At 40.9% G+C, this 16,221-nt stretch overlaps 1 protein-coding gene and 1 long non-coding RNA gene across 5 annotated transcripts in view; one reads left to right on the forward strand and one right to left on the reverse strand.

Annotated features, from left to right (window-relative positions):
* Positions 1-7,423: 7,423 nt before the first annotated feature.
* Positions 7,424-16,221, reverse strand: part of LOC141928207 (contactin-3-like) — a 113,215-nt gene continuing 104,417 nt past the window's right edge. For 3 of the 4 annotated variants that reach the window (XM_074836048.1, XM_074836045.1, XM_074836046.1), the window contains 4 exons: positions 15,943-16,058; positions 15,164-15,350; positions 11,777-11,889; positions 7,424-9,869 (listed from right to left, as the gene is read on the reverse strand). In XM_074836048.1, the coding sequence (XP_074692149.1) occupies positions 9,567-9,869; positions 11,777-11,889; positions 15,164-15,350; positions 15,943-16,058 (719 nt within the window). In that variant the 3' untranslated portion in view covers positions 7,424-9,566. The remainder of the gene's footprint in view (positions 9,870-11,776; positions 11,890-15,163; positions 15,351-15,942; positions 16,059-16,221) is intronic. The other variant, XM_074836047.1, reaches the window with a different exon arrangement.
* On the forward strand, positions 9,805-16,136 carry LOC141928210 (uncharacterized). The gene is made up of 4 exons (XR_012624690.1): positions 9,805-10,553; positions 10,948-11,000; positions 14,719-14,800; positions 15,980-16,136. It is a non-coding gene; the product is annotated as an uncharacterized LOC141928210 (long non-coding RNA).

The following is a 16,221-nucleotide window of genomic DNA, read 5'->3' on the forward strand; positions in this document are numbered from 1 at the left end:
AAAGGAACAGTTTGAGTCTAGTTACAGATGATTTTTTTAATGAACGGATGTTGCTGGTGGATTACTTTTCTTAAAATGTTAATGATGCTTCTTTAGAAGTATGCTGAGTGGCAAAGCAGCTCAGGTGGGGAGGAGGCAGCAAGAGACCAAGGAGAACTCGCAGTCTCCAGTGTATTTTGCTCATTAACCTCCTAAGTGGAGGAGGCAGTTTGAAATGCTGCTGATGCATTTTGCCTACAAGCACTGAAATGGGTCTTCAGCTCCACATGTGCTAAATCTGATGGTCATGGGGCGGTACCTTGTAGGGACATGGTGTCGTGGTGGGCTTGGCAGTGTTTGGTTAATGATTTGACTTGATGATCTTAAAGGTCTTTTCCAACCTAAATAATTCTGTGATTCTATAGAAGCGTGTACATATGATGGAAAAGCTGTAGATATGGCTGGAATTAGACAAGTCAGGCTCCTGGGGTTAAGTCGTGAAGTCAGCCTTGGGTTTGTGGCTGAACTGTGCCCTTTTTAGTACCAACTGTTGTGAAGGCAAGGCTGGACCTCGGTCATGCCCGTGAAGAAAAGAAGGGGTTGGGGTGGTTGGAGGGGACGAGGTGTGGGGGGGCTGCGTGCCGATACGGCTTTGCTGTGCCGCCTGCTACGCCCCAAGGAAGCGGCCAGGGAGCACTGCAGGTCCCCTTGGTGCCGAAGCCCCTTGTGCTCTGCGTTTGTGCTGTGGGCTCATTCCCTGCCTGGGGTTACCGCCACAGCTGCAAGGGCTGGAGTCTTGGACTCTGACATTTGCCCCGCTTGCCATTGCATCCCTGTCTTTGAACAGGCTGTGTGGCACATGGACTTCACCCCCTTCCAGCGCCTATTAAATGAAATGCTTTCAGTGGTGTCAAGTACTGCTGTGCTGAAATCCAGCCCAAATCTGAAACCAAACAGTCAAAGTTCTTTAGCAATGATGATCATCAACCTTGTGAATGAGTGGAAAACACTCTAAAATTGTGCTTGGGCTGATAGACAAAGTTTAATACTCATTGTAAATGAAAGAGAAAGGACACTTTGCATAGTTCATAATGAGAAGGATTCCTGAAGAAAAAAAAAAAAAGATGATTTTACTGGAATTATTTTTATCCTTCCATACTTTTGTGACTGGAGTTTTAGCTGATTGCTTTGGGCTGCGCTGGCAGTGGGGTGAACAGTGTTTCCAAAAGAAAATTTTGGGACAGCTTCTAACTCCCACAAGAAGAGGTTGATTCTAGTCTGCAACTATTTCATAGAGATTTATAATTAGAACCAAAGCACCACTACTAAGGGGAGGAAAAGGAGCAAGCAGTCTGTAGTTAAAAAATGTTTAATTGACAGTTAAAAATGATTACACAGAAGATATAATAGTAGAGGCTCTGTTATTTGGCAGTATTTTGGGTGGGAAGAACGACAGCAGGTCTGGCTGAACTTATGCTTCTGTGCCAATGACTGGGACTATTAGAATGATTTCCTATCTGGAGAAAATGTATACGTTGGGATTTGTATAGGTCTTGTATATGTGTTTGCGTGGATGTTTATCAGTTCAGCTGCTAGGATCTCTTTGAAAAAAGAGGGCATATATTTTAAAAAATAAACAGATGGCAATGTTAACAAAGTCATGGATGTGAAGGCAAGAAGGAACCTCTGTGAACCACCGCTTTGAGTGTCTGCCTGAAGCCTTCTGGTACAGTCAGAAGTAAAAGTTGGCTGAACTTTGTTCTGCCACGGTCCTCTCCTTGTTTAGAAGGGCTGATGATCAGTCAGAGTCTGGTGAAACTGGGATAAGGGTTTGTTAGCCTTGGATCAGGCCCTCAGCACTGGGATACTCTGGTTGGTGGAAAATAGGTAATTAATGGCACTTTATTTTTCATGTTTCCAAGGCAACACAAAACCCCAAGACATTGTTTTCCAGTACATGAGCAGAAGCTTTTGGCTGCTGAAGAGTTCCCCCCTGTCTCATATGAAGCTGCTGTAAAGGTACCAAAGCCATATTTTCTGTCATTAAAGTTGATTTACATCGTATATCCAAAAAGTAATGACAATCAGATGAAACGACCTGTTCTCACTGCAGAACTCATTCAATCAGCTGAGAACTCTGCTGTTCAAATAGGTAATTAGTGTTGTGACAAGTGTAACTTTAAATGCCTCAGTTTGGTGGCAATGTTAGGAAGCGTGACAAAAATTAAATTATTTGTCTGCTTTGACCATGTCCCTTCTTGGATTGCTAATGAGAGAAATTCTTGTTAAGAACATGTCCGTTTTGATAGACTCCTTTACAGGTCCTCAGCTGTGAAAATGATTTATTATTTGTATCATAAAGGGCATGATGGAGAGGGCTTTCCCTTATTTTCTGACTTGTTTCTTTTTATGTCTTTAGCTGATGTAACAGGTCATTGCTTGTGTTCCAGAATAAAATGGAAATTCCATAAAACGAAATCACTGGGGAGAGCAATCCTGATGAACGACTTTCCTGCCTCTTGATATTCCTTCTAAATTAATGGGCAGCACATTTGGGTGCTCAGATCTCAGGGGAGAGTTCACAGCACCTTCCCTGGAGGTGACAGAAGAAAAATCGATCTGCACTTCCATTTAGGGCTGCAGAGCCATGAGTTCAAGATGGCCTGAAAATAAGTCCCTGCACGTGCTTTGAAGTACCTGCCTCGGTGTGCTGTAGCTCTGGGGCAGGGTGGGGAGACCACCACGGCCTCCTCCGGGTTCTGGAGCAGGAGGATGCTGCGTTAAGCGCTCGGGGAGAGCGGGGGGTCGCTCCGGAGCACAGCTGCCACTCGCGTTCAGTCAAAGGAAGCGTTTTTATGTTTGCATTTTTATTAATGGTTTGGTAGCTGGATTTTGGTCCCACCCTCCCCTTGTGCTGCTGGAGGATTCCAGCCCTGTAGCCCCAGCTGGCAGTGGAGGGGGGACGTGACTCTGTGTCCCTTCTCCTCCTGCAGCTGGGTCGTTCTGCATCCTGGGGAGTGTGGGATTTGGGAGGCTGGAGGCTGAGCGGGCAGCAAGGAGCTGGACTCTCAAAAGTTGCTCTTCCCTGATGGACAATTCAGGGATGTCCCCCTGTCCTAGGAGTTGCTTTGAGTTTAAATTATCATGGGCTGAATTAATGAACAACTTGAAGTTGCATCCTTTCTGTTGGCTCCTGATGGGATGCTTTTGATTTTTTTTTTTTTTTCCCCCAGCATTTGCCAATGCCTTGATGTTCTCCCACCCAAAGGGAATTGATCGCTAAGATGGAATGAAGAGCACAGCACAGAGAGCAGGCATGGTCCAGACCTCACAGGACTAATTATGCTCTTAAAAGGTAAGAAAATAATCTTAGGTACATTGGGAGGAAAGTGTCTTAGTAATGCTGCATAGGGTTACTGGCATGTCTCCTACGTTTGTGCATTTAAAAAAAAAAAAAAAGACTTTCAAAGATACTTCTTGACCTCAGAAAGATCAGCAAGGAGCTCAAGAAAAGAAATTTAATACCAAATGAGTTTATCAAGTTTTCTTGACCCTTAGAAATGGGAAAAAACAAAGGAAAGATTCACATGAAGGTCTTGTGAAATTCCAATACTAAAACACTCTCATGCACAAACTGCAAAGTCTCAAAACAGAGAGAGTTCAAAACCAAAGCAAATGAAGAGCATGGTGTGAATTACAATAAGTGCTGTCGCAGACACTGCAATATGGCTGTTAAAGCTGATGAAGAGGACCTGTGAAAGGAAAGGTGAGTGTCTGCTTATCGAAATACCAAACTGCTGGGAAGGGGAACTTTTTGATGCACCTAACAAGAGGCAGGACAGAGTCAGAGGACTGGCGACACACAGCCACTGCCAGCAAGAGGAAAGCATGAAAATAGACTCCAAGTTGGTGCCAGGCTTGGGTTATTTTAGACGGTCGACTCTCTGTATTTGTGGAAAGTGCACTTAGGCACAGATATATGCATGTACTTGGAGGATACCTCCTAGAGTAGCCCTATTCCTCTGGCAGAGATGAAGTGCTGCCTGTGGGAGCAGCACAGCTCCCTGCTGAGGCAGCACCGTGGCCACCGCCCCCCGGGGGGACCCCAGCTCTGTCCTGGAGGGGAAACCCTCGGCCAGGAGCAGTGCCTGTCTTTGGGAGGGCTGCCAAGGAGTGTCTGCTGCATCCCCTTGCCCTGCAGCCAGCGCTTTCTGTTGGAGCGGGAGTGACTGGTCCCACTGATGCTAATGGGGTGTCCCCGTCCTTCGCTGGCCTCGGGAAGGAGGTCCAGGCCGAAGGGGAGACTCTAACAGCACCTCTGAGGCACAGCTCTCATGTGCGCAGGGTGCAGGCAGCCTCCGCTTGCTGAGGCTGTTGAAATAAGTGTTAAGCTTGGAAAAAGGCAAATGTTTGTCCTTTTTTACGGGCTGCACATCTTGCTTCCTGGTGAGACCCAAGCTGTATGCACGCCGGGGAGGCAGCTGTGAACTGGGAAAAGCCATTGCAGAAAAGCTCTTCTCTAAGAGGGTAAGACTGATAGCTGGAGATAGAGTTAAGTGGTGTGCACCATCTCCCCCCATCATGTTGCAGCTTGCACTATGTATGCATCAGATTTAAAGAAAAGTAGTGCCTCTTTTTTATCAAGCAGGCTTGATAAAACAACAAGCAATAACATACATTCAGTTATATCTCTGCTAAGCATATCCTTTTTTATTGCTTTTCAGGAGTTCAAAGCATTAGCATAAAACAATCGAGGAGGTTGTTTTTCCTAAGAGAGCGAGTGCCTGTTTACAAACTCATTTTATTTTCACAATATTCCATTGTTATTTATTTCAGACAGAAGGCTGTCAGATTAATGCACTCCCTCATGCAGGACAGCTTGCTTTATTGCCTGTTATTAAGACATAACATATATAACCTGACAGGCACTGCCCACGTCTGCATTCTACTAGTGAAAGGCAAATTAAGTAGAAAATGGAGATCTCCAATATTTCTTAGGGCTAAAGTGATATTAGTTTTTAACTCATTTTGTATTCATAGAGGATCCTGTGTGTTCACAACATATCCGACAGAATAAACTGTCCAAAGAAAAAGGTGTTTTTTTAAAATTCTTGTACCAGCTACCTCTGAGAAATTCAGAATTTAGAAGCACAGGAGTCATTAAGTCACCTCGTGTGAACATTTGTGCGGAAAGAATGAAAAAAGCATCTTAGTCAGGTGTCACAAGAAACCCTTTAGAAAGCAAATTTTGGGGGAACAGCAATGCGAGGTGAGAAAATGTAAACCCACGCCAAAAATAACCCAACACGCAGCCCTCACCCTCCAGATCCCAAACTGCAGCGCTCTGATCGCCTCCGGTACTGGCATCCAGCGAAAGCTGTTACAGCTTCCAGAGGTGGCACATGCAGTTGCAAACATTTTTTTTTTAAGCTGTATCAAATTCCTTTTATCTTTGGTGTGTGCATCCCACACCAGGAATGGTGGCAGGACTCTTGTGCCCTTTCTTCATTTCCCAATGACAGTTTGAGTCATTGTCCAGAAAAAACCCAGTGAGTCACCCAGTTTTGTTTTGGACTAACACATTTCCAGAGGAACCCCCTGGAAGTCTCCGCGGTGATGCTGCTGCGGACGCTCGCCCTCCTCGCAGCACCCACCTTGCCCGAGGTAACGCCATAGGCAGCCGGAGCAAGGCCTGGCTCATCCCTCTGGGGTTTGCTGTCCCTGCTCCCCCTCTGCCTCCCCCCAGCTTTGGGCTTTCCTCTTTGGTAGCCTTTGGCATCACTGAGCAGCTGGGAGGAATACAGCCATGGTTTGGGATAGGGCATGACAAGAATACCCTTTACAAGAGCGTCTTCCTAAAAACTATGACTCAAGCCTACTATTCTTTCTTCCTGGATTTCAAATAATAGCAACTCTAAGTGATAAAGTGCTGACTATTTTTGCTGTAAGTACAAGTGGAATGGCAGAAATACCTTCCCCACCATCCGCAGTTACAGTCATACAAGTGATGTTATTCACACTCTCATTATAATTCTATTTTTTTTTTTTTTTTCTCCCCAGGACTGAATTGCTAAACTTGGTTAGTCATAGAAGCTGCTCTGGAAGAGCCTGCAAGAGGTAGGCTGGCTTGGGGACCTCTCCCCTCATCCCTTGCTTTTCCTTACACTTTCCCAGCAACAACTCATTTTTTTTCCAACTCTCCCTGGAGAATCCAGTCAGTTTTATTACTGTGAATAAACATTAACTGAATTAACATGAGATGAGGAACAAACAGGTGAGTTTAAAGGATGACTAATGTGAACACTGGGGTAAATAAAGACAGAGCAAGGCATATGTCCACCTACAACCATCGAAAAGGGAAAACCTGACAGTCTGGCCACTTGTAAAGGTGCTGGAGGTGTTATTAACCCTTCCTGCAGCATCCGGATCAGCTCCCCGTTACTGCAGGTAGAAGCCATGTTGAAAAGCTTAAAACCGATGGATCTGTTTTGCCTGTGGTTCCCAGTGAGGCTTTAGTGCTCTAAAGTCTTGGGCTTTATGGGAAGCTGCAGTACGTAAGGAACAGGCAATTTGCTGGGAAGAACAGGTCACACAATTCAATGCTAAATAGTGATAGACTAAATAAATTATTATGAAGAACTGACTTTTCAATATAATTACATTATTTTTTTCCATTTCAGAGGAGAGGGAACAGCCTAATTGGACAGATGGGAAACGAAGCCAGGGAAAGGGAGGGGCTTTTTGTCCATGGTGCTGCAAAGCTGTGGGCAGAGGTAAGAGCTCTGAAGCTTGAGCACAGCAGTGGGTCCGGGCCCTGGTCTCTGTGTGTGTGTCTGACTCCTCTGGAGCACTGCGATGTATTTATGTCCTTACTCCTCTTCCTCCTGCCCTGCTCCCTGTAGAAGTAGCCCCGGGTACATGGGTTGGGATTTTAGTCTTTCAGCAGCAAAGCTACTGTGAGGGAAAACACTCCTGTCCTGCCAAGACGTGCCAGTTAGCAGAAATATCATGAAGATTGCAGTAAGTATCATTTTTAGATGCAGTAATAAATCCCCATGTGTGCAAATATATAATACAAACAAGCAATAATACTTCGAAATATTCTAGTATCCCTCCATGTAATAAATATTTTATTAGAGTAATAGAAAAAAACGCATACAGATAGCCATAGGATACACACACAACTGGAAGTTTAAAGATAAATTTCAAACTTTTCAATATGAAACAAGGTACTTGGTACATATCTCATGGAGATATATAACTAGAAATTAAATAATACAATATAATCGCATGAAAATGGCAGTACAGGAACATGGACTAGAATTTTGTGGAACAAGAATAGAAAGAGTCACCCTTTGTTGCATGAAACGTAACTATATACTTACAAGTAACACCAGTTTTTCCATCTCCCACCCGCCCCCCCCATTTGCAAGTGTCTGAAAACATCACTGGTTAGCCACATTGAAAAGCAACTAGCCATTTATAACTATGTATGTACAGTATATACAGATCTTGCTTACTTCAACATGTATTTTCATCTGGATGTGATACTAATAATGCAATTTGCTATTTGAATGCATATCAAGGCTTTGTTTTTCCTACAGTGCTACCATAATTTCATTAATCCTGGTTCTCCCCCTTTGCAGTTCTGTATGCTGTAATAATATTGTGAGATTAAAAAAAAGTCTTTAAAAGGGTATGTTTTATGTCACATGAACATGTGCTCTACCAGGTATGTAGGCAGCTCGCGAAAAGGCGTCTAAAAGATTGATTTGTGTAAATTCACAACTACAGAAGTCAAATGTACCAGGTTTAATGTATCTTTAATATATTGCTATGAAAGAAAGCACAGATTTCTCTATAATAGCAAGCCTGAAGTATCTTTCTGTAATTTTTTATTATAACCTATAGTATTGCCATAAACTTACCAGAATCATATATAGTAACAGGGTGCATGAGCGTGCCAGACCAGGTGAAATAGTTTTGAATTGGTTAAAGAGCAGCAGGAAGGAAAGTTATGAATGTAACACTGAATTAAGGACAAGTTTACTGTACAGTGTGGCAGACAAAAGAGCAAGATAATCTGGGGCTGCTTATTTGGAAGGACCACATCACAAGGCTGGGAGGGGGTAGTAGTCCCTTTTCATAAGGCCATGGTGCAACTGCATCTCAATAATGCTTACGACTGGGCACTTTGTTAGTGAAACACACTGACAGGAGTTCACAGAAGGGCAATAAAAATGATCCTGAAGGTGAGAGAATTTGGTTATGAATAAAGAACCTGGTTAAGAGATATAAGGTGGGGATATAAGGAAATTAACTTCAAAATCTATTGAGAGGAAGGTTAGGTGTTTGAAAAGGTCCGTAAACGTATGCTGCGATAAAACAGAGAGGCTTTGAAATCTTTTCTTAGGAGTAGTAGTGGAAGCCCTGCCTCTTGGACACCCCAGCGTGGACTGAAAAACTAACATCCAGACTGAGACTCTTCTCTACCTTCCTGCTTTGATTTCTTGCTAGATTTAGAATAACTCATATAAAGGGCAGTAAGCAAACTGATCCAAACCTACTGGATTATGACACTCCCTTAAGAACGGCTGCTTGGTCGATGTGTTATCAACTCAGTGAAAGGCCGTGTCTCCGATTTCATCTCTCATATCTAGAATGATGTTATCATAATAATGCAGAACATACCCAAAACGATTCAGTATCACTGCAAAAACAGTTTCTCACTCAGCTAAGCTCTTCCTCGTAACTCTGATCATAGTGCCATTGCTCTCCCTCTCTCTTACATTGTATCTGAAGTATGTAATATGTAAACTCCTTTGGTTCAAGTATTAAGGCATTTTTAGATTCCTTTTTAAAGGATTTGTTAAACTTTACATGATATTTTTACTTTAACCTACAGTGAAATATAAAGAATTTAAAAACACGTCAGGATAGAAGAAAAACATGCGTTAACCACTGCATTTTTTTTTAAAAAAAGCACTTCTCTGTAGTAACCGATTCTCTTTTTTTTTCCCCAGCAAATGAAAATGTATCATCACAACACTGAATTAAGAGTCAAGGAAAATATTGTTGGTAAGAAGGTGGATACACTGAAGATATTCCAGACTGATGGACCAGAACCTCTTGCATCCATACCTGTGACAGATGAAAAAGGTCAGGATTAAATGAAAGCATAAGTGTCTGCTGTGCCAAATTATTACTCTGCCTAGATGCTGACTAAAAATTATTGTAAATTTTTATTTCTGACAAGCAATGAAAATTTACAAAAATACAGTAAATATATTAAAGCTATAGAAACGTCTTGCAAAATGCTGCAACTGTACAAATGGTCTTTACTTTCAAGGTAATAATAAAAAAAAGGAGAAAAAGTAAAGAAATCTAATGTTTTTAATACCAATTTCTGTGGTAATTTACCAGTTCAATAGAATGAAGCTTGTCATGCGTAAGGGCATGAAGACTGTTAATTGCTTTTCTTTTTATTACCATACAACATACAAGTATTAATTCTTTTTTTCTCCCCATCAATAAGGACTCAATTTCTGCAAAGAAGCTGTGACAACTGCTGGGTGTCAACTGCAAATTCAGTAATGATTCAGTACGCCACGGCAGAGCCGTGTGTCTGTACCATGGCCGGTATAAAGGAGGGTGTGGTAGTGGTTGGGGACCCTATATAATAAGCACATGACAAAATAACAGTGATTCAGCTTCAACCTACTAGCCAGTCTGGGAATCAGGATCTGATCACTGCTAGTGCCATCCCCGCCATCAGTTGTTGCTTTTACTTCAATGATGTAATCTTCGTTGAACTGGAGCAAAAGCTCAGCCGTTGTCTTGTCCGTGTTCAGCACGTTCATACTGGTCTGACTGCTGGTCCTGTACAAAACCTGCAACACAAGCAAAGAGCTGGAGTGTGTCATTTCTTCCACTAGGACCTGAGCAGCAATTTTTATTTGTTTCTTAGAAAACAAGGTTTCAGTCCTTGAAAAGATAGGATAAGAAAAGATCTGATTTTTGGTTAATGTTATAGGGCAGAATTACATTTAAAGAAAGAAGGTAACATCAATCAAGCTCTTTTATTCCAGCTTTAATCTAAAATGGCACAATGTATAATGATAAATTAATAATATATTCTGTTGAGCATCTTAATAATATATTGTTCTATAAATTATCCCACCATTTGGAATCTGTCATCATCTAGATCAGCTTCTTATACCAATACATAGCTTGGGAAGGTGAGAACTAACCAAAATTACAGACTGTGTTGGAAGGTGTTCTGCAAGTGCCAAGTGATTAGTCTGTCACGGAACTTAACTGCATTTGGTGTCCTTTGTTCTAAAGAATGGGAGCTACGCTGGAACATCACGGCCTGCTGCTCAGTAAGACCAGGCAAGAGGAGGGACCTAAGAGCAACATCAGCCTCTCTTCGGTGCTGAAGGCTTGATGAGCCTGGAGGGTCCCTGGTGCCAGTGTCAAGGCTGGGCACAGAGAGAACTGTGTCCTGGCAGAGTTTAAAAAATATGTGGAGCCAGTGCGTTCACCTGGCAGACTTCCAGAAGTTTGACAAGCAGGTAAGCTTGGGAGTTTCCCATTGCAAAAATCAGCAATCCCATCTCCCCCCAAAATAACGGTGATAATGATGAAATGGGAAAAAATGCAAAGCCACTGGAATCACACACACGCTGCTGCCCCACAGAGACGCTCCCTAAGGCTGTGCCCTGCTATAAAACACCCGGAGGAGCAGCCCTGTGGCTCACTTCGGCTGTGCCCGCACCACGGCTGCTCTGGCGTTTTCAATGTCGTTTGTTGGCTCTTCTCTTCCTGGCAAACCAACTTTTGTTCACGGTACTGCCCTTGCCTTCTGGGATAAAAACAACCCCCTAAGTGCTTTACTTCAGTAAAACTAACAAGCTTTATCAAAAATCAGCTTATCCTTGTGTACTTAGCAATGTTTGTTATCCACAGAGGAACCTGCAATTGTTGTGGGAGACAGAGTACGCAGTTTGAAACTCTATACGGTACGTTTTTAGGTCAGCTACTGTCTGTGAAACTAGGTGGCTTAACTAAGCTGTAAACATGTATTTTTTGCCAGTACAACTGAGAACACTGCACAGTCAGATCTTCAGCATAAATCTTTTATGCAGGAATGTATCATGTGGGATCCAGCTGTACGCAGCTCGTCAAGAACATCCTCAGCTATTCCCTTAAACACACTTCAGATATATGACATATTTAATACTTGTACATTTGTGTGCTCATCACATTTAGAGTAGATGTAGCAGTGTCATTTCTATCAAGGCAATGAGCATGTCCCACAGTAGGTAAGAAGAAAAAGGTTTAAGAATATCGGTTTGATATATGTGGTACTAATAACTTTATCTGGCCAGCTATGGAAACTACACCCATCAGCTAAGTCTTGGATTATTTGGATTCTTTCAAAATGTTATACATGTGGGTAAGTGTTATACATTTATAGTAAGTGTTATAAATGTGTAAGGGTTATACATGTGATAACATCCATGTGTTATACTTCTGGATAAGTGGGATCCCAAGAGCTACACCTGCAGCTCCTGGCACTGTTTGCGTCAGGAGGAGAAGGCATTAGTGTACCATTAATGGTGAGAGGACCACGGTTGTGAGACAGTGTTACACTATGATTTACATCTATAAAAAGGAGATGCTACTGAAATGGTTTAGATGTGGTGTATCCTCTGAACTTACAGCCTTGCAAATAGACAAGAGAAAGCAAACTGTGGATTGCTTTTGGGTATTTTTCAGGTCTGTTCTCACATACCTTATACCCAGTCACCTCGGACTCGTTCTCCATAGCTCTTACTTCCTCCCAGCTGAGGATTACTCTGGAGTCGGTGACATTCCACAGGACATTTCCTGGCGGTTGACTGGGTGCTTCAAATACATAATAAAAGCATGACTTTAATTTAATTGGCATTAGTGATTTATTCTACAGTAGGAAATAATAGTTCAGGTAATTGACTGTCATTACATGTCAGATGCAAAAGCAACTCAAATGCAGCCTCGTCATTTGTACACTTTATGGTTCAGAGACTAAATTAGAAAAACAGAAGGAAGGAAAACCAGAATGGCATATAAATGCTATTTCTGAAGTTGCATTATCTGTTGATGGTCCTTCATTAAATACAGCCAAACAAAAGCATATGTCTTAGGACATGGGTGATCAATTAGAACAAACTCTAATGAAACCAATGACGGTAACAGACAATTTCTAGTTTTAGTATGTTGCCAAGAATATGCAAATACTTCACAATAGATCATTTGTTAGACAAATTTACTCTTAGTGAATATTCAAATCTACACGCTATGCTGACATGTTTGTAATGTAAAAATATTTGACAGATTTTTTTTTTTGTTGTTGTTCTTCTTTTAACTTGAGGTGTGATTTTTGAAATGCAGTCTGTACTGTTTCTGTATCTGCAGTTGGAACAGTAGCGGGCTTTGGCCAAGTAAATCTACTGAGGTTTTTTTTGTTCATTAACAATCCGTGACTGTTATTTTCAAAAGGAGTAGTATGCTTTTGGCTGTGTGCTTTAATATATCTTGAAACTGCCAAGCTTTCAGGGAAGGCAAAGGTAAGTACAAACCTCTTAAGTTGGTTTCCCAGAAAATGGGTCATGCAGTGACACAATCAACAATTAAAATCTTTTCTAAATGTGTTAAGGAAAACAATTTACTGTTGCTGTCACCTAGTGGAGGCAACTGCTGCTTAGGTGGACCGCGCTACGCTTTGATGCTGACAGTTCCAGTATTAAACACTGACAGTGGTTTTAAACACTCCTATGCATGTGCTTATGGGTTTTTTCTCTTTTGTATTTTTTCCTCTTTTAAACTCTTTCACACAGGTAGCTCCCTACCTTCTTTCCATGAGCACAGTGAGATCAAAACCCACCTGATTATAATTCTTAACACAAAGTAGACACAAAAATGTAAGAGTGAGACTTTAAAGAATTATTCTAAAGTCAAAGAAGCATTCACAAGTATTTTTTTGCACTATGTGCCTTGTTCTATATACTAAATAGGATTTAACCTGATGCACTAATAGCCACTTTTTGTAAATGTAAGAGGAGATTGTTTTACTCCTGAGGATTATTACAGCATCTATGAACAGTTTTCACACTGAGATATTAAAGCTTGAATTTCAAATGAAATGAGTCATTCTTTTAAATCCACAACGAAGTATTAATACGCCATCTGAATAAATGAAGAGTAATTATATATAAAAACTGTAAGCCTCTACCTATCACTTGACTTATGGAAGTGATTCGGAAGGCTTCAATTCGCTTCAGACACCAAAATCTCCAGTAATCTTCAGCATTCAGAACTGCAGAACTTAATTTGTAATAGGTCAGATCCTGAACCATCACATCACATAAGCACATGTCCAGTGCTAAGTGTGCAACTAGCTACACAGATTTCTCTGACACTCCTCAGATGCTTAAAGTTGATCATATACACTAGTATTTCTCTAAATTAGAAGCAATGGACAGAGCATTTGGTTGTATTTTAAGACTTTTTAAATATGAAATAGTTGTAACATCTTGCCTTATAAACTTAGGCAAGTCTTCCGCAGTTACTTGCCATTTTATATAGCAGTATTTTATAAGACAAAACTACACTTGTCATTCTGGGCTATGAACATGAGTATTTCAAATATAAAAGCAAAGATGCTTTAATGGTCAAAGACTGAATTTTCAATCTGGAAATATACTGCTAGTTGAACTTGTGTTTCTTGATATGGCTAACAGTTACTAAAAAGTATCTTGTAGGTCATGTGGATGATTGTAAATACAATGTGCACAGAAATCCTTCACCGTGAAAAACACATCAATCAATCACAAATATTCAAGTTAAGGTAGAAATTAGGATTGATTAAAAAAAATCACACATTTGAATGAAAAATCAGTTTCTACTGCAGCAGTACAGAGAATTATTTGTCTTAGTCAATTCAACTAGTAGCTAGCAAAATCCTTCAGATTGATATTATACTGTACTGCAGTGTTTTTGCTCTCTTTATTCACCAGCAAGATACATAGCCATAATGCAACTTCTTAATTATTCCAAATAGCAGTGATCTTGACTAAGGGCCTGATCCAGATCCTGCTCAAATCAGTGGAAACAGGTGCTTGTTCAGTTCTCATTGACACAGCCCAAAGGCAGGTGGTCTCTAAAAAGGGACTGAAAAATCACTGAGCTGACTAGGCTGGCACAACCTCTAGTGAGCAGCCACAAGGATGATTAATCAGGGAAAACTATTCATCACACATCAGGTACAGGCTACAGGCAGTGAGTTAGTTCAGATCATCTAAATCATGGTAACTATGCATATAATATATATAAACTCCTGCAAATATAAGTTAATCTGAGTTGGTTTAGTCCTCAGTGACACTCATTTTTGCATACAATAATTTCTGATAAACTAGCTTATTTCATAATATTGGTGATGTGACTACTTTTGGTAGAAGGATGTTAATGACCATTCCAGGGAATTTGACCTTTCAGGCAGGTTTAATTGTACATTCTTGCAAGTCTGACAGAAATACTTTGAGATTGATGACTCTGATTCTGAGTTGTATTACAATGCAAGAACATACTAAAAATATTTCTGTTTGTAGAAAAATTAGTGCAGCCTTTGACAATCTGTTCTCCAGCTTTCTTTCTCCTTTTAATAGTAAAGTGGCCTCTTGTGTATATTTGTTCAAGGGGAAACAATGGACACGAAGGATTGTTGTGCATGAATTCTATGAGGATCACTGCATTTCAAAAGCCATGCCTTAGAGAACTTGTAAGTATGTTATAAAACCCTGAAAAACTCAACAAGTCTCTGTTTTATCTTCCAAATAATAGAATTTTTTCTTTTAAAATTCTTCCAATCACTAGAAGAGTAATAAAGGTTCTATGAAGAAATGATCTATCTTACTTCAGCTCTGCTGGCATATCTGAGTTTTACTTACTTACCCTGCTAAAAGTAGCAGAGGGTAGAAAATGGAAGACCTAGGCTCAATTTAATTGTGTAACTCTTCTAGTCTGTATGACAATTCAGGTCATTTATGCATATTGTGATTCCCAGTAATGCACCTATTTCCATTCGCCTGCAAGTGCTAACACACTGTTATGTCTCTCTCCACTTTAAATTCAGGATACTTACGTGTCTTTTTTGTGGTGGCGTTTACTGTGGCACTAAAGGGACCTGCTCCGGCACTGTTATAAGCTCGGACAGCTGTGTAGTATGCTAAGTTGCTCTTCAAACCTGTTATTCTTATTGATGTCTCATTCCCTGCAGCTTTTACTCTATTTGAAGATTCTTCTTTTCCACCATTATTCCAGTACCTAACCTAGTCGATATGAAACAAAGCCATTTAAAATCTTGTATGGAACGGACTGCTCACCCACAGCATTGCATTTGACTCCTTTAAATGCATTTTTTTTCTTGGCTGAAAAGGGTAGAAATGCATTCAAGTTTCAAAAATATGTTTACTATGTAAAAAAAAAAACCCCAGCTCTTATCCATCTGCTTTCATGCTTGCTGCTCTTTTGAGTGTGACTGTAGGAAAAAGGAAACTGAAGTATTAGATCTTGCTTGAATTAAAAAATGACAAGAGGAAAACCATTACTTTATCTAGAAAGTAAACAAGTTAAACTCAGAAAACCGTACCTTACAAAATAGTTTCTTTAGAAGTAAATGTAATTCTGAAAAAAATATGTCAGTTTGAAAACACTGCTAGATACATGACTATCAGCACAGGAAGCAAAACCCAATTTCATTCTGTGTTCTTTGTTTCAAAGATACTTAGAAGAAAATACCTTTCTTCTGGGTGTAGGTGGGGCAGGAAGAAAGCAAGACATATGGCAATCTTTTGAAATTTGTGCTGCTGTCCTGCAGCCTGCACACCCCTTCACAAATGGGAGTGTTTTAAAAGAGCTTACCTCATAGCCCAGTAACCTTCCGCTGCTCATCTTCCAGGGAATGGCTGTCCAGGAGACCTCGATGACCGAGGATGAGAGACTCGTCGCAGATACACCGGAGGGTGCTATGCTGGGCTCTGTATTCAGAAATCAATAAATGAGAGATAGCAGCAGCACTGGTGACTGTGGAAATAAATGTGTTGTATTCAAAGGGATCTCGTGGCTATTAACTGTTGTTATATTCTCTGATGAAACATGTCATGTTAAATATCTGGAGGTAACTCAATCAATCTGGAGGTA

This window comes from Strix aluco, chromosome 11, assembly GCF_031877795.1.
Source record: "Strix aluco isolate bStrAlu1 chromosome 11, bStrAlu1.hap1, whole genome shotgun sequence".
NCBI lineage: Eukaryota > Metazoa > Chordata > Aves > Strigiformes > Strigidae > Strix > Strix aluco.